Below are 22,308 nucleotides of genomic sequence, written 5' to 3'. Positions count from 1 at the left end.
TGGCATCTTCTGGGCTCAGAGCTCACTTCTTTATTTATGAGGTCAACCTCTCTGTCCCAGGAAAAATTCTAGACCAGTTTCCACAAAATAAGACAAGGGAAGCCATAACTGGAAATATCCATAACTTGGTAACTATTTTCACTATTAGTCTGAAAACAAAGAATATTGTGTATCTCACCACTAGGTTACATGAGATCATGAATGAGCAAAATATGATTAAGACTGATTAGGAAGAGAAACATGGAATAGGAACCTCACCCATTAATTAACATTACCACTATTGATACTAGGCCAGAAAACCTTTCAACTTAGGGGCACCACATTAGACGATTTAAATAAAGTTTCTCAAACTCTAAGATACTCCCCAACCTGCCCCCACCCCCAACCTTTATCACTGTGCTTTGCCAGATTATCAAGGCCATTTGTAAGGAAGGAAAAGTATGCTGGTGAATAGGCTGCCTTTCTGTCAACAATGAGCCTACTTATTCTTCCAATCCTCTCTTCTTAGGTCCTCTATAAAAGGTAAAGTCGTTTATCATCTATCGTAATACCTCAGAATCAAATGTCAGTGACATCGATATGGGAGGATAAGAGAGCTCATTCAAGGTGAAATGGATGATGCTATTCCATTTGTTTATCACACTGGATGCGGGGAGGGAGGAAAGGGAAACAGGGAACATGGAGCTGTGTCCCTCACCAGAGGAGATGGGTGAGCCATGTCAACAGCCTTCTCTTTCCAGAACACCAAAGAAGCCATTGTTATCAACTCTATTTTGGCCTCAACAGAAGATACCTGATCCCAGTATGGAGGGTTGTTTCCATGGCGGAACTAAAGCAGTCTGTCCTGACACAGAGGTACCTAGACAGCACACACGCTCTGCCAACCCCGTGCTTGGATGTGGGCTCTCCATTACACATGGCATAGGCTGCACCCATTGGGGTGGCCTTTGCTGGTAACTACAACTCTGGGGTCTTCGGGGGTTTACCGTGGAGTTTGAGAGGTCATGGCTCACTTACTCTCTCCCTCTGGCTCTACTTCCTTGAGTCACTTTTCCAGCATTAATGCCCTCTCACAGAAATGACAGAAAGTCAGACAACAAGAAGGGGACTTTTTACTTTGGGTTGTCTGGCAGGTGGGCAGTTGGAAAGGGCTGAGGGGAGAGAGTTATGTCCTTGAGACTGAATGCATTGGGAACAGAGCTTTAAACAGATCCTGGCATTGGAGAAGATTTGTGTTCTTTGACTTTCCTGTTACTTGGTGCAGGAAATTCAGTTGTGAGTTGGTAAGGAAAGATAGCCGGCAAGACAAGGTTTGTATTACAGGACTCAGTGGCACAAAGCCACAGGGGACAAGAAACAGTGGGCATGGAGCCATTGACAAGAATTTTAGTATCCTTGTCTCACTGGGTCTGATCTCTTGATGCCCTGGGGGAAATGATACACTCACTAGGAACCAGTGCTGACAAATGCCCAGAGATTTCACTTTCAAACTCTTGGTGTCTGGAATGAATTAATATAACACATGATACCCCTCCCCTCCCCCACCCCAACCCTAAGTTAGTTTTCTAGAAAAACTTTCTGGACAATGAAATGCCCAGATACCCAGTGGCTTAAAAAATAAAAATATGAGTATTAAGCTGACATCCTGGGAAGGAGGCATCTCCATAAGAGGAGCAGAATTTTAGTGTGGACTCCAGCCATGCCTGGCCAAATAAACAGGACATGAACTTCCCAGCAGCCCCGCCAAAGCCATCACCCGTTCTTTTGCTCAATGAAATTAAAGGGTGCAATTAACAATTTCCATGACTTGGGCCTCATTGCCTTCAAATTACAAGAGGGTAAGGAAATAGGGAAGAAAAGGGAGACGTTGGCATTTCAGAAATTATGACCTTCAAAGGAGGGAGAATAAATCCAACCACAGGGAAAGTGGTCAGAAATGTGATACCCTTTGTGAGAGCCCAAGGAGATCCCCAATTGCCAAACCGCTGTATCTGAGAAGGTAGTGCTGGGGCTGAAGCTTCCAGAAACCTATGAATGGCTCGTTTATTTTACTGAGGCTGAAGCTGATGGGGTAATCATCAGGAGAGGCTGTGGATCTGATTGATGCTCAGGCAGCCAGGCTTTCACCGTCAGCCAGAACCTCCTCAGTAATTATCCACTGCTGTTTGCCATGCAGTCACATGTGTGTGCAAGCGGGAGATGGGGAGACACAGTGTTATGTGTGCGTACTTACAGGCATGCGTGTCTAGGTATGAGGGTTGCACAGGGGGAAGGGTGACCCTTCTGTGCTTTTAAATCCAGGCCAAGATTTTTCTCTGCTTTGTGTTTATATATCAGAGAGAGGTGAAATCATCAAAATTTTCAATATGCTAAACCATACACTAAAAACAATTTCCATTCCTCCTGTAACTCAAGCTTCCTCAGGCCTCACCAATGTAACAGGAGTAAATTAATAGCCTAAACATCACAGGCTTCTTCCCCACCCCACCCACCCACCCACCAGTTGCATGGCACAGAAACTCCAGCTCCGCTGAAGTCTCACCCAGTTTCAGAGGCGCCTGGGTGGCTCAGTCAGTTGAGCTTCCAACTGTGGCTCAGATCATGATCTCACAGTTCGTGAGTTTGAGTCTCCCACTGGGCTCTATGCTGACAGCTTGGAGCCTGGAGCCTGCTTCGGATTCTGTCTCCCCCCCCCCCCCCCCCCTGCTCATGCGCACTCTCTCTCTTTAAAAAATAAATAAGCATTAAAGTGTCACCCAGTTTCGGACACTCTCCTGTGTAATAACACGTGACCTGAGAAACAGCTGTTGTATGCTCTTCTGTTCAGGGTTCCCTGGCTGAGGATCAAGAAGCCACCTGAGGGTGACTATGCCTCACCTTACCTCTGCACAGCTCCGGAGGTCTTTTTGATAGGCCAGAGGTCCATGTCAGTGAGGTGTCTCTGCTTCCAGTGGCTCAAATCTGCACCCAATGGGGTGCTAAGGAAGGGCTGCACCTTCTGGAGTTCTCGCCAGCCTGAAGCCACCTGTCTTCCCTGTTCTGTCAGTCTTGCCTTATTGCCAGGCCATGCATAACCTTGTGAGAACATATTCTTCATCTTTTGCCTGGCACCCCCTCTTTTCACACAGGGTAGGTACAAATGCAGGAGGCCAGGTTCAAGGACCAATATTCTAGAGCAGTGCTTCTCGAACTTTAGAATTGATTAGAGTCACCTGAAGGCGTTTGTTAACACGCAAGATTTTGCAATTCTCCTGAGTTCCCAGGTGATGCTGATACTGGTCTCTGGGGAGCACATTTTGAGAACCACTGCTCTAGGTCAGCACTATGCTGCTCCTGGGCTCCTATCCCAGCACTTGTCTTGGAGCTTCTGCCCACCAACAGGACAAACATAGCTAGACCTGTGAGGATCTTAGCAGAAGGCCCAATTTACGTTCAAGATGACACCTCCACCACTAACATAGATGAGAAAATATTGATCCTCCCATGTTTTTACTTTTAAAGCAGAGGTTACTTACCTGCATTCTTGCCATATAGGATTTGACTTAAGAACTTCAAACACACATATCCCTTATGTATGAATAGTTGACCAACACAATTCTGGGTGTGGGCATGGGACTCCATCAAATGCTGAAGAATGGCATTTCTGTGGCTTCTTCCTCTGACAATAGAAACCATTGTATTTAGGGGATACAACATTGCCTTTCCTAGATGAACTGTGAAGTTACTTATGGGTAGGAGGTCTGGAGGATTAGAAAAGAGGAACTGTAAAACCAGGGAGAGGAAATGGGGGGAGATGGATGTCTTCCATGTTCAGTCTTTGAGGGGTACTGTTAGAATTATAGTTTCATTGTGGATTAAATGGGCTTTCAGTAAGGGGCCTTCCTGGGAGTCTAAACCATGTCAAACATTTCTGTGGGAAATGTATTATGAGAAGATACAAACTGACCTAACCTAACAACTGGAACTCAACTTGTTTCAAATGAGAGATTCCAGTAAATGTGCTAAAGGTCTTTTGTCATAGATGAACATTCTTCTGCTTTCATAGATTTATCATCTGTCATGCTATGGGAGAAGTACAATTATATCTGGCATTTGTTAGACCATTGAATTATTGCTGTTATAATTGGGTTTCCCATGTCTTTCCCATGGAATTACAGAGATCATCACTATGGCATCTGCTGGGTCTGAGATGGATCAAAGCTGAGGTTATGATGGAAAAGTTGGGCTCCTGGGGAGAGCTTGTGCACAGTGTGAGTTTGGCTGGAGGTGGTTCTTGGCAATAATGGGACAAGAGCAGAGCTCTTTGGGGAAGGGAAGTGTGTGAAAGCTGAATTTCCAAGATTTCATGAACTCTGAGGATCTTCAAGTTAATCTCATTCTACCCCTCCACTTCATAGATGAGAAACTGAGAGGTCCAGAGAGTCTGAGTAACTACACAGCCTGATTATGGCCACTTGGGATCAGCTTCGAGTTCCAGAGTTAGAATTGTCTCAAGCTACCTCCTGTAGAACATTCAGTTGACCACCAGTGCTTGAGGAAGTAGCAGGTGCTAGCAGAAATGAGTGTTGGGAAATACTAATTAAACAGAGAGCTTATTATATAGCAATTGATAATCCAAATAGCATTCATTTATTTATTCAAAGAATTCATATGCTAAGCACTATTCTAAGTGCTGAGGATCCAGGTTAAAGAGACAGAAAAAGTCCCTGCCCTCACAGAGCCTACCTTCTAGCAGGCTCCTTCCCCTAAGCATATATTTCAAATTTTCATTATTTCCTTGAAGCCACCATTTCCCCTTTGTATCATGTAGAGAAATTGGAAACTATCAGGTATGAATGCTTTCAACTTCTTTCTCCCACACCTACATTCACCCAGATTTACACCATCTCCTTTCCCCTTCACTAAGCTCTCCTCCACTGCCACTCACGGTAGAATCATCTCTTCTTAGGTACCTGCCAGTCTGTCCTCCCAGGCTCTGGATCCCAGCCTTGTACTCATTGTGTCTCCAACATTTTTGGCCCCGTGAGCTCCGTCCCTTCATAAGGTAAACATATCCAAGTCTCCTCTATTCAAAAAACTAACAGTAAAGAGCTCCTCGTTAGCCTTATATTCTCCCTCTGTCTTCTGCCTTCTCTTTTTCCCTTCACAATCAAGTTTCTAGAAATTACAGTCTTCTCACTTTTTCTCCATTTTCTCATTTTCCAATTTACTCCTCAACCCAATGCAACCAACTTTGGCTCCAAGGAAATTACTCTCAGCAAAGTCACCATGTATTTATTGAGCACCCACTATGTGCCAGATAGTGGAATAAGAACTGAGGCTATGGAGGGAAACAAGATAGGCATGGCCCTTGCTCTCTTGTCACATGCAGTCTAGTTGGGGAGGCAGATTTTAGACCAATTAACATGGAAATAGATACACAATTACAAATTGGGTTAAGTGCTTTGAAAGAGAATGGGAGGATGTTCTTGAGGAGAGTGCAGAGGAAGTTCTCTATGAGGAGGTAACATTGCAGCCGATAAAATAACCAATTTCTAAATTCCTTATATTACTTCACCTTCCAGCACTGTTTGCCACTCCTACCCATTCTTTTCTTCTTCAACTGAACTCTAGGCTCTTGACCTCTTTCTGCCCCTGAACCGCCCCGTCCATCTCTGTCCCCTCTCTGCTCATCCCTCATTACATATTGTTCAGAGTTCAACATTCAGCCTTCTTGTCTCACTAACATCCTCCCTGGCTAATGTCATCCACATCCATAGCTTCAGCCATGACCAATGTGCTGAAGCTCCCAGACCTGTATGTTCAGCCCAGATTGTACCCCAAGCCCTTGGCTCATTTAGACAGTTTCCTTCCAAGAAACTCCATTTGGGTTTCCACCAGGTAGTTTAAGTTCAGAGGCGAAGCCAGTCACCTCTAAGGAGAAGAGGTCAGCATTGCTTCTTGATGAAGCCTAAAGCCAGGTAGCCAACCTAGACTTCTCTATCTTCCATGCTGCTCCCTCACCCACACACATAGACATTTTTCTAAACATTACTAAGTCCTGATGACTCTATATCCTTGCTATCTTCTTTCTTTATTCTTTTATTTCCATCCCATTGTTCTTCCTTTGTTCAGACACTTGGGGCCCCCCTAGCTTCCCATGTTTCCCTCTGCCACATGGACAGAAGTCTTACTGGACTCCCTCCAACCAGGTCTTTCCTCCTTCAATCAGCCCTGTTATCTGCTATAAGTAAATGTCTGGGGCCCCTGGGTGGCTTAGTCGGTTAGGCATCCAACTTCAGCGCAGGTCATGATCTAGTGGTTTGTGAGTTTGAGCCCTACTTTGGGCTCATGGCTGCCAGCGTGGAGCCCACTTTGGATCCTCTGTCCCCCTCTCTCTGTGCTCCTCCACCACTCATGCTGTCTTTTTCAAAAGTAAATAAACATTAAAAAAAAGAGTGGTGGTACCTCATGCTGTTCTACACACTGCATTAGAGCAACCTCTCCGTGAAAAATGTTCAGTCACTCCTCTTCCAACATTACAAATGCATTTAAACATGTAGAAGAGTATGCTTAGGAATGCGAAGTTCCTATATGCCCTGCCAGTACTTTTCCTTAAGGAAAAAACACAGAGCAATAATAAAAATAAAGATGAACGGTCAAACTGCTACATTTTTTAACTCCAATTTTACTTAGTATGTGTGTTTGTAATAAGAGACATGTTTAAGGTAGTTTTTAAAATTGAAAGTCTTTTTTTAATGTTTATTTATTTTTGAGAGAGAGAGAGAGAGAGAGAGACTGAGAGAGACATAGAATCTGAAGCAGGTTCCAGGCTCTGAGCTGTCAGCACAGAGCCTGATGCCGGGCTCGAACTCACCAGCGGTGAGGTCACGACCTGAGCCAAAGTCGGATGCTTAACCGAGCCACCCAGGTGCCCCTAAAATTAAAAGTCTTAATAAAAATACTCTAAGGAATTATTGTGTGTGTGTGTGTGTGTGTGTGTGTGTGTGTGTTTAACCAATTAGGCCACTTCTAGAACAGACACAGAAAGGGAGCAACGCTCTCATGAATTCAAATTTCTTTCCTCTTATTTGAGCCCATGAATCCTCAGACAGTTAAGGTAACTTATTACTAATATCAATAATTAATCAGCAGAGGAAAGCTTTATCGTGGCAATGTGTGCTCAGCGGCAACCGAATCGTGTACTAATCCGCGCATCAAGATAAAACTCCCCCTCCGAGATCCCTGGGAGTACGTGCCATCACCACTCACAGCAGAATTAACTCGCTGTGCTTTCAGGAAAAGGATGCATATTAAGGACAAAGGCAAGAGAACATGTAGCGGCTTAAAGGGAATTTCAGCTTGCCGCTCGGTACAACGGGCTTAAAACAGGATCTTTGAAAATTAAGAAGAGCGAGCACGGCAGTTTATCAAGGCAGGATTGCACATCCTCATGGTGGGAGGGTAGATTTTCTGTAAAGGTTCAGTGGGGGCGCCGCTGTTGCTGGGCTTCTTCCAGGAAGCAGATGCCTGACGGCTCTGCGGACTTTTGGCAGATCATCCAAGCAAACAGGTGTCGTGTCCCTAAAGATCAGCAAGAATTGCTCCAAATTCCCTAGCGTCCAGCTCCTGGCTGTTATGAACAGTCACGGCCCTCCCTGTGGCCCTTGTTTTAGGGTAAGCTTCTAAAAGGAAGGGCTCTATTTCCTTCTTCCTCTCTGGCCCTTCATGCCCACTGCAAGCCTTAGCACTTTTTCTGTCTTAGCTAGTTAATTCCCACATAATGGGCGGAAAAAGACCTCAAGCATGGAGACATTTTGAGATTTACTGTGCTTTTAAGGGTGAACTCATAATAAGGTGAAAAACTCTCCTCTGGTAGGTTAACAATAAAAAGTATAAAAATAGGCACCTCTGTTTATATGTGCTCTGTATGCTATATGCCTTATAACTATTTTTGTCTTTATTTCTCATACCAACCCTGCAAAGCAGGCACTGGTCAATCCTATATAACAGATAAGGAAACTGAGGCTGAAGGAAGCAGAATAACTACTCCAAGGCCACACATTCAACAAGTGGCAAAGTGTCTTACGTCCAAAGCACAAGAGCCCCCCAACTTGAGATGTGGCCTCATTAGGGACAGCACTGGTTCGCTGGAAAGTACCAGGCCCAGCTTTCGTTGATTGCACAGAATAGTTACAGCCTGCGCCACACAATTATGTTACTGTTCTCTCTTAAAATTCTTTTGTATGTGCCAACCCTCATAACAGAGTTGTTACACCATGTGCTCACTCTTTAATATCACCCATTGCATATCCCAGGGTGTGGGCACGTACCTAGCACTTAATCAATCCTTGTCGATTGATGCTTCAATGTTGTGAGCAGTCATTCCCTTCATTCAGTCAATAGACTCTCATTGAAGCCCACTTCTCCACTGACAGGGTACTGGTTTCTATGGGAAAGAGCAAAATTAAAATGCTATTCATCTTGCCCTCAGAGTAATTTAGAAAGGGGAGAGAGTTTTAGATGTAGGAAAGAGAAACCCTCACGTTTTGCCTATTCTGCTTCCTTTATTCTCCCCGCAAAAGGAGGGAATACTAATCTGATTCGTCTGGTTTTAGAACATTTGTTTGGGCGACACTGATGGGCAGGTGTGATGGTTAATTCTATATATGTCATCTTGACTGAGTCACAGGGTGACCAGATATCTGGTGAAACATTATCCTGGGTGTGTCTGTGAGGGTGTTTTTGGATGAGATCAACATTTGAAGTGGGTATATTGAGTAAAGCAGATTGCCCTCCCCAATGTGTTGAATGCAATCAGTTGAAGGTGGAAATAGACCAAAAACAGAATTCTTCCTATTCTTCCTGCTTAATGGCCTTTAGAACTGGGACATTGACCTTTTCCTGCCTTTGGACTTGCACTGAGACATTGGCTCTTTTTGGATCTCGACCTTGCTGGCCTTTGGACTGGAACTACAACATTGGCTTTCCTGGGTTTCCAGCCTGCCAGCTCACCCTGCAGATCCTAGGACTGGCCAGCCTCCAAAATTGTGGAAACAAATCTCTTATATTAAACCATATATATATATATATATATATATATATATATATATATATATACACACACACACACACACACACACACACAGTAGGATTGCTGTAGTTTAAGAGTTTTGCCCTTCTTTTACTTCCACTGCAAGTGGTCTAATTGGTAAGCTAACATAATGTCCCTTTAGTTAGCTGGCCATCTTTTTTGTTGTTCTTATCTCTCTTTTTTTTTAATGTTTATTTATTTTTTTGAAAGGGTGAGAGACAGAGGGCAAGCAGGGGAGGGGCAGAGAGAGAGGGAGACATAGAATCAGAAGCAGGCTCCAGGCATCAACCAGCTGACAGCACAGAGCCTGACACAAAATCATGAACCATGAGATCATGACCTGAGCTGAAGTCGGACGCTCAACCGACTGAGCCACCCAGGTGCCCCTGTTCTTCTTCTCTTTATATGCATACTTAAACTTATTGGTCTTTTGCTTTAGTTCCCATACCATGTAATAAATTAGAAAATGGGATTCTAAGATTTTGATTCTGCCTTGGAGTACACTAGATACCCCACAGGCCTTGAATTTAACCCATGGGTTTTAACTCAGGTCAACAAAATCTCTGAACTAGGGAGTAGTGGTCACTGGCCCAGCCATAAATTGGTACTTCTTCTTGTACTTGCTGTTATCCCTGATATGTAAATTTTATTCAGGAGTTTGGTGGAGAGGAGAGTGACTGGCAGGGATTTTCAGGTCCCTCGCTTTAATACCATCAAAGAATACCAAGACTTTATTACCTGACATAACCTACTAGCTACATCACAGGGACAGAACAAGGTGTTCTCTTGAAAGTGCAAGCCATACATTATGGGACCTCAGGAGAGCACACTTTAACTCAAGAGCATTGGGGAATGGATGTGTTTTTTCAGGCCACTTCTTCCAGTACTGGTTCAAGGGACATCCTTGGAATGTAAAGAACATTGGGAGCTAAGGAGTGCATGTGGTAGTGCTGAGTTAGAGTGTGTCATCGGGCTTGAAAAGAGACTGATGTACAAGTTGGCTAAGTCAGGCCAACAGCTCTGGCCATATCTGCAGGATGAAAATAATTCTACTTATTTATGTACGAATAGACACCCACCCATACTCCTTTATTAATCATAATCCTTAAAGCCTACTAAGCTCAAATAACTTCTCAGCTGCCTATTAGACAATGTGATAGACTATATAGTTTTGTAGCCCCCAATACATCCAGAAATCGTTTTTAAAAAGTCAAGGTCACATTCAATAACCCTCTAAATTTATGCTCCAAACACAAGTACTCCCAAAGTCTACTTACTATTATGAATACATTTGTGTTTTGATGGGATCTTGCCCATTTAAAACGGGTGCCACTCTCCCCTTGTAATGGTTTCCGGGGAGAATCCATTTACTTCTCCCTTCTGCATGGAAAAGAGGCCACGGAGCTCACACGGACACTACTGAGGAGAATGACCTTCAGCGGGCAGAGATAAACAAAAGCTGCTTTTCATCTTCCAACCATTGATTTTCTGCAAGGCAAAAACACAAAGCTGCTTTGAAGTCCAGGGGAGAGCTGCAAAGGAAGAGGGAGATAAAACTGAAGGAAAGACTGGATTTGAAATAAAGTTAATCTCTGTCATCTAGGTGTAGATGGCTATTGGCGAAGCTGAAACTGCCAGATTTTATCAAGAGAGAATTTAGATTATTGTAAAAAGAAGGTGTTTTAAGTTGGTAAAACTGGGTTAGGGGAAGGTGGTGTGGAAAACAAAGAGAAATCTGAAAGGATCCTGGATAAAATAGATCCATTTAGCAGAAATAGTTGCTTTTAAGCAAACAGTAGCAAGTGTGTGGTGAATAATCTGAACACTGCAGGAAGGCTGCCCTCCTGTTTAGGTTGCATAACAGAACCAAACAAGGGATGGTAAGAGTATTTGTGGTGTCAAAATTTCTTCTTAAGAACAACTCAATAGATACCAAATGTGGCTTGATAGTTTGATAGATCAGTTCTGACTTTTATAAAAATTGTAAGCATATTGCATTTGAATAATACTTTCATTTTACAACATGCTCTTCCATTCACTTCAACATAAGCCAGGAGATAGGCTGGATAAATACTATTATCCTTGTTTTATATGTGAGGAACTAGAGCCTTAGACCCCTTGGGAATTGCATGGGGACACACTGAGAGGGCCAGGGGAGAGGCCAGAATAGCCAGGTTCTTGGATTCTTGCTCTCTTCCTCCTCCTACAGGCTCCCTCTATTTCGTGGTTTCTTAAGGGAGAGAAACTCTAACTCTTGCTTCTTTCTCCTCTTTCAGAAGCGTGTATTGTTTTTCTCTGCATCATTTTTTGACAACTTACTCTTAATGTATTAGCGTTGGGATTCTGACACATATTTCTTATTCTCATGGAGTCTGGAGGTTAAATTCTGACACCCGAGATCGGGAGGCCCAGCTCCGAAGACAGCCACAGCGGAGGCTGAGGTTCCTAACCAGTGGTGCAAGAAGTGGGGTTGACCATGATTCTGGTGGGCGTAAGGGTACTTAGTGCTATGAAATGAAAGATCCTTGAGAAAGTTCAGCCCCTCTCTCAACAATGAATACAATTTCCAGCCAACCTGAAACCCCAGACCACAGTTCTTCCTCATTCCAGCCCTCTAAGATCTGGGTGAACAAACACACACATGCCATTTGAGGGGAAAGGCATCATGGAGGAGTTAAGACTTTACCGGCCCTTGGGACAGCTGAGTCGCTCATGTGTTCTCATGGAGCCACAGACATGTGACCTGGAACCAAGAAATGTCAGGTAGAGGGTCTATGTTGGGAATGACAGCTTTGGAGTTTCAGTGGGAACTTTTGAAAATTTACTGTTATCCTTTGGTTATTTTTATACAACTAATTTGTACCAGATACTTAATTTAGCATTTTGTTCAGTTACTGTACATCATCTTTTTTTTCTAACTGGTAAGTAATGAAGTACATACCCGATAATCTACTCATATCACACTTCAGGCAGGCTTTATGATAAATGTCTAGCAGCTTTAAAAAAGACTCAGTGAATGTCCTGGACATGACTAGCTAATTAAAAGAATGAAATAATCACAACAATTAATTTCCTCATTAATTTATCCTTTAATAAAGAATATTCTATTGACTTAATAGAATTAATTTGGCTGACAGTAATGAACTTTAATATGAATTTTGATATTACATTACTTAATCAAAAAAGGCAGTTTTAAATTCATTTCAGAATGTCATATAATTAATTATTTATAGGGTACTTAATATAGTCAGCTTCTGCTTGAGTTATTGTCATCTTATGGGATAGTTTCTATACAAGGATGCAACATCTTGCTTTATGTAGTTATGTAAATCACCACTGAAATTTTAAATAGTTGTTATATTGCTGTCTAGAAGCCATTTCAAAATGGCATTTTCAGAATTTATATTTAAATGAGAAGGTTAAGATATAAATTATTTTTTAAAACTATCTCCTTTAATTATTTCTTTCACAAATACATATACACTTTTAAAAATTTGTGCTTTACAAGTAAATATACTTTGGAATGTGTGTTTACATGTCCAATCAGCACATTTCATTTCCAACAGGTTTTGTAAAATATTAGTTAACTAGTATCCAGATAAATATCTATAGGTATATTTATTTCTGAAATCTGAACTAGTCCTTTTCTATTACCTGGGATGCTGTTAGACTTGATCTGCTTAGGATAGTTAATTTAATATAAAAGGGAGGAATTTTAAAAAATTTCCTTGTTGTGAGGAAAAAATTTATCTCATGCCTCTTTCCAGGCACCAGACGGTGGCATAAATCAAAATTATTATCTTATATTAACAATAAGGCATGTTGATATGGGAAAAAATCTTGTTACAAAACCAAACATAGATAAATCACGGTTTAGGGGGACCAGACAGTTATTGAGTTGTATTAGCCCCAAAAGAGGGTTGAAAGCTTTTAACACTGATCAGCCTCTATCAGACTAATTTAGGAAAGTAAATAATTCAGACTAATGTCCTACCTCTGAATTGATGTTGTGTGATAACTTTTTTTTTTCTACACAGTAGTAAATGGGTATGTTCCTGAAAATGGATTCTGCCTGTTTACACTAGTTGCTAAGGGTAGGCCTTCATCCCAAGGCAGATCTCAGTCATAAGCAGAGCACAGTCAGGTTAGGGCAGGTGGGGGACAGGGTGGACAACACTTTGGGGATAAGAATCTCTTGAAATCTCTGTAAACAGGAAATAGGCTCAGAACAAGGAGTTGAAATGGTCACACTGGACACTGCGTTATGTTAGATATGCTTTATCCTGTCATCTGTATTGCCATATACAATTAATGATATTGTGTGAATGCAGAGATTGTTTTTAATCCTCACTATCCATTAAAAAAAAAAGATTCTTCTTCTTGGTGGTACCTCACTATGCAAATAGTCTCTGTGTCATTTGGCCTCAATCCGGTAGTCATATTCTTCACATGCCTTTCAGATCTGTAATGACCCTATATGGTGTCCATGACAATGAATACATGGTACATGGGATTATTAATGATCTTAAAGATAATTTTAGAAAAGATATGCTATCTGACAAGTAATAAATTATCAGGATATTTTATCTCAGTGCATAAAAATAATTTTTTAAGTTAGAAAATGACCTAAATGACCTCTATTTCTTCTATTTCATGATTAAGGGACTTAGAAACCAGTTACCCCCTCCCTGCTAGTTCTCAGCTTTCCACACCTGACTGGGAGGCTGACACAAGGACTTTCCCAATCCTTTGGGCCTAGTCCCTAGCTAAGAAATAGAAGACAATGATTGGACACCAACTTTGACCCTGTGTATAAAGGATATGACTGTAGGCAGAGACAATGTGGTTTTCTACTAGGGATGTGTTTGGGTAATGTTGTCTTGGAGGTGAAGGGGTAACACAGTACATAGCAACAGTTCCTCAGAACAGTGGTTCTCCCCTTAACCTGACTACTTCTATTATTTTGCTGGGGAGGAATCTTTACTTGTGAATGGTGAATATGACAGGGGCAGTGAGAGTGGCATCTGCTAGGAGCTGATATTAAGTGGCACTTCTATGTCATATAGTCAACAGTGAGTTTAATCAACATGTTTAGCTTTTCATTTTTGTATCCCATGCATCATATAACACAGAGCCACACCTAAAGTTGATCTGTAATGAATGTGTAATGGGTTGAAATTGATGTCTTTTACCTTCTCTATCTATATGTAATGGACAAAGAAATGGATTAGGAATCAATGAGAAAGCAGAATTGTAATTTTGGATCTGTCCTTTACTGGCTGTGTGATTTTTGCAAAATTGCTTCACTGTTCTTATTGTGTGAAACAATGATGCTTGGATGGGATGATCTTTAAAATTCCTTTTACCTTCATGATTTGTCATCTCTAGACAACATAATGACCATAGGATGGTTAAAATCTATGGTTTGCTGGTAAATATAACTACCTGGATTAAAAAAAAAAAGAATAAAAAGAAAGTCACAATTTGTGATGTTTGCCATTTCTGTGGTGTAAATACTCCTGCTGTGGCTAATTTTAAGCTACCAGTGCGAGGTCATTGAATATAGAGTTGGGAAGAAATGGGTATATTTGGCTGTTTCAAGCCACTAGGAGCCAGTTTGAGCACACTATATATCTTAAAATAATAAGTTATTCTACCTTAAAGGACTGAAAATATGCTAATGTAGTTGAGAAAAAAGTAATAATGAGAAACAAAAATAAATTTCCAGAGGTAATGAGAAAATTAATGCCTGGATTGTCTCAGCTTTCAATGCTTTTAAAGTTTTTCAAAAGAATGGTAACCCATGTACTGTTTTTTAAAGTCATAGATCTATATAAAGATAGTAATATCTTCAAAAGCCATATCTTTTAGAGTGGCAGGATATAATATTTAGAATCTGATCTAATGCTTTAAATGCATTTGTTATAGCTCTAAGATTAGTTTTAAGCCACCTCAGGACAGTGTTTTACCTTCCATCACCCAGAGGATTAATATATAATATCCAGGAATGTTGGCACTACGGTGACTTGGTACTCATCCATGCACTGTTTACTGGTCACAGTGAGCATTTGAACAGAACAGGATTATCACAATGCTGCAGAGAATGCAAACTAAAAATGTGTCCTCTGAAAGAAAGGGAGGAGAAAAAAATATTAAAGAATGTCAATCGAAGGAGACATGAGGCCTGGAAGTCATGATAGAAGCTACAAATATCACAGTCTATCTAAAGAATACTCAATTTGCCAAGATCCAAGTTTAGTCTTCATGTGACAAGCATCTATCATAAGGCATTAACAAGAAAATTACTCAAAGATATAAATACATGAAACTTAAAAAAATATGGCCAACTTTAAAAATAGCTTACTTATAATGTGTACTCTTTCTAATATTAAATGAGATAAAACTGGATTACAAACCCTAAGGTTTGTGTGTGAGCAATTGCTAGTGTCAGACATTACGGTTTATAACACTTCTCTGTTATCTTTCCACATAAAATCTAAGGTGGTAGTTGTGAAGGGTATTCAGTCTTGAGACTGAATGCCCAAACAAAAATCCATCATAAATATTCTTGTTTTGCTTCTACTCTTTGGCTTAATGAATGTTTACCAAGAAAACTGCATTATTTGGTTAACAACAGGTATATATGGAGCCATCCATATGTCACTCATGAGGTGACTATTCATGACTCCGATACAGCAAAACATCCATCAACCCTACAGCAGGCAAGGGAACAGTCCTTTCTGTAGAGTGGATTTTACCAGAGGAAACTGCTGCATGGGATCTTTCAGAGAGGCTGTACCATACTTAAAAATACATATATTTATTTATTTTGGGGGAGAATGCAAGCAGGAGAGGGGCAGGGAGAGGAGGACAGAGGATCTGAAGTGGGCTCTGTGCGGACAGGCTGACAGCAGCGAGCCCGGAGTGGGGCTTGAACTCATGAACCATGAGAGCATGACCCGAACCGAAGTTGGACACTCAACTGACTGAGCCACCCAGGTGCCCCTGTACCATACTTAAAAAAAAAAAAAAATTAAGTTTTTATTCATTTAGCTCTAGAGAGAGAGAGACAGAGAGTGCACAAACGGGGGGAGGGGTAAGAGAGGGGGAGGGAATCCCAAGCAGCCTCTCCACATTCTCAGCACAGAGCCCGATGTGGGGTTCAAACTCATGAACCATGAGATCATGACCTGAGCCGAGATCAAGAGTTGAATGCTTAACTGACTGAGCCACCCAGGTGCCCCCAGAGGCTGTACCATAGTTTTGACATTAATCTATAAAGAAGTACAGTTGACCCTTGAACAGCATTAGTTTGAACTGTGCAGGTAGGTCCACTTACATGTGGATTTTTTTTTTCATAAATACAGTATAGTACTGTAAACGTATTTTCTCTTCTTTATGATTTTCTTAACATTTTCTTTTCTCTAGCTTACTCTATCATAAGAATACAGAATATAATACATATAATATATAAAATATGTGTTACTAGATTGTATGATATTGGTAAGACTTCTGGTTAACAGTAGGCAGTCAAAAGTTGCAAACAGATTTTCAACTATGTGGGGGTCAGTGCCTCTAACCCCTGTGTAGTTGGAGAGCCAACTGTATTTTTATGGAACTATTTGGAGAAGGAAATAGGAGTCAAACAAAGATCTGGCACCATCTATGCTTTCCAAAAGTTTGATATAATTCATTGTTCTCATTTTTAGTCAGATGAACACATGCCTTAAAACCTGTTCTAATTTGGGGACTTAGCCCAGCCTTTCCATTGAACGCCTCCATCTGTCCACAACAGATTTGTTTTTCTTTATTCAGAATATCAGGACAATCTCTCCTGTACCTTCCTTGGTTTGGTAGGAAGTTTTTTTAGTCATTTCATGGAGCGAAGAGTTCTTTGAGACTGCCACTGTGTAGTCAATAGAAATTCCCTAACAGAAGGCAGGCGAGGCTGTCTTTTAACCCTATGTGCATGTAAAAACCACAGTTCCTGGGGTCTATATTGATATCTGATATCTGACAGTGTTTCAGTTTCTGTTCAAATCTGACATCAAGGAATTTGTTTCTTTCAAACTTGGTTAAGTATTAGACATTTTTAATATTCTTTTTTAATTTAGCATTTAGATGCCTTGGAGAGGGGAAGCAACTAACTTAGTTTACTCTGGTGTTGGAAGTTACTTGTTCCGACTTCTATAATTATAGAATTTTAGAGCTGGGTAGAGCATTAGAGATTTGTTCTTCACTTAGTGAATTGAGATTTCAGTTTATTTTATAAATTGTCAGGTACCAGATAAATTTGGCACTTGAAAAAAATTTCCCGGTTTTTCTTCTATCTATATAGATCCTAAAATCTCTAAGCAAGAGATTCAATTGAATTTTACACTTAACAAGCAGCTCCAGTGTAGTGGGTTGCTGACTACAAAAAGAAGTATAAATTATGGTCTTTGACCTTAAGGATGGGCTCCAAATGTGAACAGATAATTGCAAAATTATGCAATAAGTCTATTATTAGAAGTATGAATGGAATGTTTTGATAGTTTTAAGGCTTTTAACGTAGCATGGGGAAGTCCCAGAAGACTGGAGGTGCTATTGGATTCTGAAGGATTTATGTGTGTGTGTGTGTGTGTGTGTGTGTGTGTGTAGCTGGTTGTGGTAGTAAGGGCATTCCAGACAGAGGGAAAGGGACTGCTGTTGCCAGAAACAAACAGTACTGATAGTGACAGTGTAGGAGTCAGTGAGATATTACAAAGGACCTCTATAAGTCGTGGGTCATATAGGTTTAATTCAACAGATAGTTGTTGAGGTCAACTTTGTGGAAACTATCTGCCACCAAATAACATGCCCTGCACATAAACATGGCAGTGATTGTATGCTCTTTCTTATTTTACTGTTGAGAATATTAAATATTCATAATTTGAATGTTTAAAAAAACTCATTTAAAAATTAAGCCTAAATGTATCAAGTTTTAAGAAATATCAAATGCAAAATTGTGATGGAGGCTGGCTACTATTATCTTCTCTTGAAGCTCTCCTCAACACTCAGGTCTTCATCTTCCCCTAGCCTACCAGCCCATTCAGTCAAATCCTCACCCTTCCATCCTTCTTTGCTTTCTCAGTAAGGCAAACCTAAAACTCAGAACCACCCCTTCTGAATGAGCATGAGTGCTGCGTTATGACTAGGAAGTCAGATAAGTCATCAAAGATTAAAGAAAAGGGAGGGAGAACTTAATGATATTTCCCTTACCATGGTAGATGATGACCTCAAAATGCTATTAGGGAAACAGTGGTAAAATTTTCTTATTATTCTCACATTTTTTCTTTGTATATTATGTAGGGGTCACAGAATGATATAACCACCAGTTATGTCAGTGTCTTGCACCTAATGGGTACTTAAAACATATTTGGTGAATGACTAAGTATAATTCAATAAGAAAAACAAATAAAATTACATAGCCTCTGGGAGAACTTGATATCCACACGCCAAGAACGAAGTTGGATACCTATCTCACTCCATATACAAACATTAAATCAAAGTGCTTGGGGGGGGTGATTAATGGTGAATGACTGCTAATAGATACAGATTTCTTTTTTGGAGAATAAAAATGTTCTGGAATTAGATAGTAGTGATGATTGCACAATTTTGTGAATATACTAAAAGCCAATGAGTTGTACATTTTAAAAGGGTGAATTTTATGGTATGTAAATTATATCTCAGTAAAAAAGTAGATGCAAAAAATCAAAACAAATAGCAACAATAAAACCACAGTCAGAGAGTTGAATTAAGGCTCTTATTCAAACGTTGTATACCTAGGTAGTCCTAACACTGAACAGGAATATAAGTTAAAGATGAAAAAAACCCACTTCTTAGTCAAAATTGAAGGTAATCAAGAAAGGTACTATATTTCAATAATTCTAAGATGCATATTTTTTCACATTTCTGAATGCGAATGCATCTTATAATTGATGGTAGGTCCAGTTTATTTGGCTGTTTTTTATTTATGGTACATAAAATTGTGATAGGTCTTAGAGTCAATGAAGTACTGTACTTTTTTTCATTTTTTAATTTATTTTTTTTATTATATGAAATTTATTGTAGCAACGTGGATGGAACTGGAGAGTGTTATGCTAAGTGTACTTAATTTTTAGAATAATGTGGCAGAGCTGCTAATTGCTTTTCAATATGTGTTCTCCTCTTCCCACACAGTAATAATAACTTTAATAATAATAATACATGGGGGTGCCTGGGTGACTCAGTTGGTTAAGCATCTGACTTCAGCCTAGGTTGAACTCGGCCCGAGTTCGAGCCTCGTGTCTGGCTCTGTGCTGACAGCTCAGAGCCTGGAGCATGTTTCAGATTCTGTGCCTCCCTCTCCCTCTCTGCCCTTCCCCCGGTCACGCTCTGTCCCTCTCTCTCTCTCGAAAATAAATAAACATTAAAAAATTATAAAATAATAATAATACATGTTTAATACATTTTAAAAAAATTAAAACTTAAAAAAATAATAAATTTTTTTACCTGGGTAAAAGATTATATTCCTGTTTTCCTTATAGCTATGTGTGGCCACACATCTGAGTTCTGGTCAATGGTATATAAGCAAACTAGTATGTGCAACTTATGGTTTGTGCCTTTAAAGAGAAAGAAAGTTCTCTTCCTTCTCTTCTTTCTCTTTTCCTCCTTTCCTATATCTTTCCTTCCCTCCTCTCTGCCTTCCTCCTCCTTTATTCCCTTCCTTCTAAATGGCATGTATGTGATGGTTTGAGCTAAGCAGCCATCTTGATCCATGAGATAGAAATCACCTGTTGAGGGTGGTAAAGCAATGTGAAAAGATACCTGCGTTCTTAATGATTATGAAACCGATATACTAGCCCTAGACTCATTATGCAGACTTTTATGGGAGAAATGCAGTTCTAGTTTGTTTAAGTCACTCTTTTTTTTTTTTAAGTCACTGTTATTTTGGGTTTCTCTGCTATAGGAGCTGAATAATGTTCTATCTAATGTGAATGGCTTCTGACTTCAATGTTTCTGTAAGTGAATTATTATTACTTTCTTCAGTAGGCTAATTCTTTTCCTAAGCAACACACACACACACACACACACATACACACACACGATCTGTCTGGGCCAAAAATGAGTTACCAAATATAGCATTTACTTATAAGGAATATATTGTGAATAGCTTTTTACTTTTCATTATGATGGAAAGATGACTGCAACCCCCATTCAGTCTACGTTTCTAAATAATACCTTTGTTAGGACTGTCTGTTCAGTGCAACGGGAGACAGCTTTTTCAGTGCAGTTGAGATTTCTTGATAATGCTAAATCTGCCTTGTCAGCTGAATTCCTCTGGCTTTGTGCTGCACTGAGGTAAAAATACATGATCGGATTTCACTGTTAAGAAAATTCTTTCGGCAATACATGTACAGTCAAGTTTATTGCCTGGATAGCTGAGCATGTGGGTTATGAGATTTAAAAAAATGTTTCATGACAAAACTTTATGGAAATGCAACAATCTGGAAGTCTAGTTCTGTCGAAGAGAGGTAAGGCTGTGAAGAGTTGTGCTGTTGGGGGCTGATACCACTCTGTCCTTTTGACTATCACACTCTTTCTTGGTTCTTCATATTTGAGGAGATGGGACGGTGAGGAGGCCTGTTGGCTTGATCTTATTAATGCCGCCATCGAGAATACATATTCTTGGATATTTCATCTTCACAAGGTGAGCTGCGAACTGGAAAAAAAAAAGGCCAAATTTATAGAGGATATACAAAATCTGTACTTCTCTAATTCCAATTTATTTCTCAAGCTGTGAAAGACAAAACTTTTTTTTTATTATTATTTTGAGAGAGAGAGAGAGAGAGAGAGAGAGGATGAGTAAGGGAGGGGCAGAGAGAAGGGAGAGAGAGAATTCCAAGCAGGTTCCGTGCTGTCAGCACATAGCCCTATATGGGGCTACATCTCACAAACTCTGAGTTCATGACCTAAGCCAAATCAAGAGTCGGATGCTTAACCAACTGAGTCAAATAGGCACCCCAAGACAAAACTACTTTCATAATACTATCGCTGTCATTGTTGTATCAATGAATCATTAACTGGGCTTTTAATGTAAATCAAATAACCATTTAACATGTTGACAGCTCTTTATGCTTTGGGATAAATATGTCTCTTTAGTTCTCTTTTAAACTTGTTGGGATAGGCAATAAATATACATGATAAATATCCAAACAATATAAAAGGTATATAGTGAGAAGTAAATTCCTCCTACCTCTCTTCTCAGTTTCTCTTTCCACATTAATATCACTATTTTTCATGTATTCTTCCAGTGATAGTCAAAACATTCTCAAATCTATTTGACATTTGAATAATTTTTGACATTACTGTCAACTTATTAGTTACTGCAATTCCATATATAATGTCCCAGAGAGGGCCCATAACCTTGCTGTAACATGTTTCTGGAGCCACTTCAATGAACAGTTTGAGACCATAAACTTGGAATGAATTCTAAAGACTGATCTAGGACATCTTCTAGATGGCTACCAAAACAGGACATTGAAAAGTTATCAAGACACAGGGCACCTGGATGACTCAGTCAGCTGAGTGTCTGAATCTTGATTTTAGCTCAGATCATGATCTCACGGATCGAGCCCCCCACTGGGCTCTGCACTAACAGCGCAGAGCCTGCTGGGATTCTATCCCTTTCTCTCTGCTCCCCTATATCTCAAAATAAATAAATAAACATTCAAAAAAAGTTATCAAGACATCCACACACATCTCCTTGACTTGGCCCATGTCTACCTATCCAGAATCATTGGTTATCTTTCTCCATTCCCTCAACCTTATGATAAAGCAGTCCTCAACTGCTTGTCAATCCCAATAAAAATGAGATCACTTTAGGATTCAAAGCATTTTGGTTGTGCAAGTTTCCCTTTGTTGGGAATAGTTATTTCCCACCAGCTCCAGGATATCTTTTAGTTCTTCCTCAAAAGCCACCTACTTATCCCCCACCAGCCTAATTTCTACTTGTGTCCCTACTCAGGCAATTTCTTCTCTACACATTAGGTCTCCCTTACAAATCCCCTCTTCTCAGCCCCCAAAATTTCTTGGGCAAAATCTCTGTCTTTTGCTTTCCATGTTTATTTGAGTTGCTCATTTAAGAGCCTGCTTTCTCTACCAAACTGTAAACTCCCCTAGGACAGTGAGACTGTTCTGTTTCCTTTTATCTCTAGCACCTGGCACATGACAGT

At 40.3% G+C, this 22,308-nt stretch overlaps 1 protein-coding gene across 9 annotated transcripts in view; it reads right to left on the bottom strand.

Annotated features, from left to right (window-relative positions):
• TBCK (TBC1 domain containing kinase) overlaps positions 1–22,308 on the bottom strand; it is a 404,858-nt gene that overhangs the window by 166,376 nt on the left and 216,174 nt on the right. For 8 of the 9 annotated variants that reach the window (XM_053217079.1, XM_027061941.2, XM_027061938.2 and 5 more), the window contains one exon: positions 20,483–20,795. The exons of the other annotated variant lie outside the window; for it this stretch is intronic. In XM_053217079.1, coding sequence (XP_053073054.1) covers positions 20,685–20,795 — 111 coding nt within the window. In that variant the 3' untranslated portion in view covers positions 20,483–20,684. Of the gene's footprint in view, positions 1–20,482; positions 20,796–22,308 lie in introns of those variants that run through there. 9 annotated transcript variants of the gene reach the window in all.

This window comes from Acinonyx jubatus, chromosome B1, assembly GCF_027475565.1.
Source record: "Acinonyx jubatus isolate Ajub_Pintada_27869175 chromosome B1, VMU_Ajub_asm_v1.0, whole genome shotgun sequence".
NCBI classification, from domain to species: domain Eukaryota; kingdom Metazoa; phylum Chordata; class Mammalia; order Carnivora; family Felidae; genus Acinonyx; species Acinonyx jubatus.
Note: the sequence above shows the minus strand (reverse complement) of the source record. Positions and strands in the feature narration are given on the sequence as shown.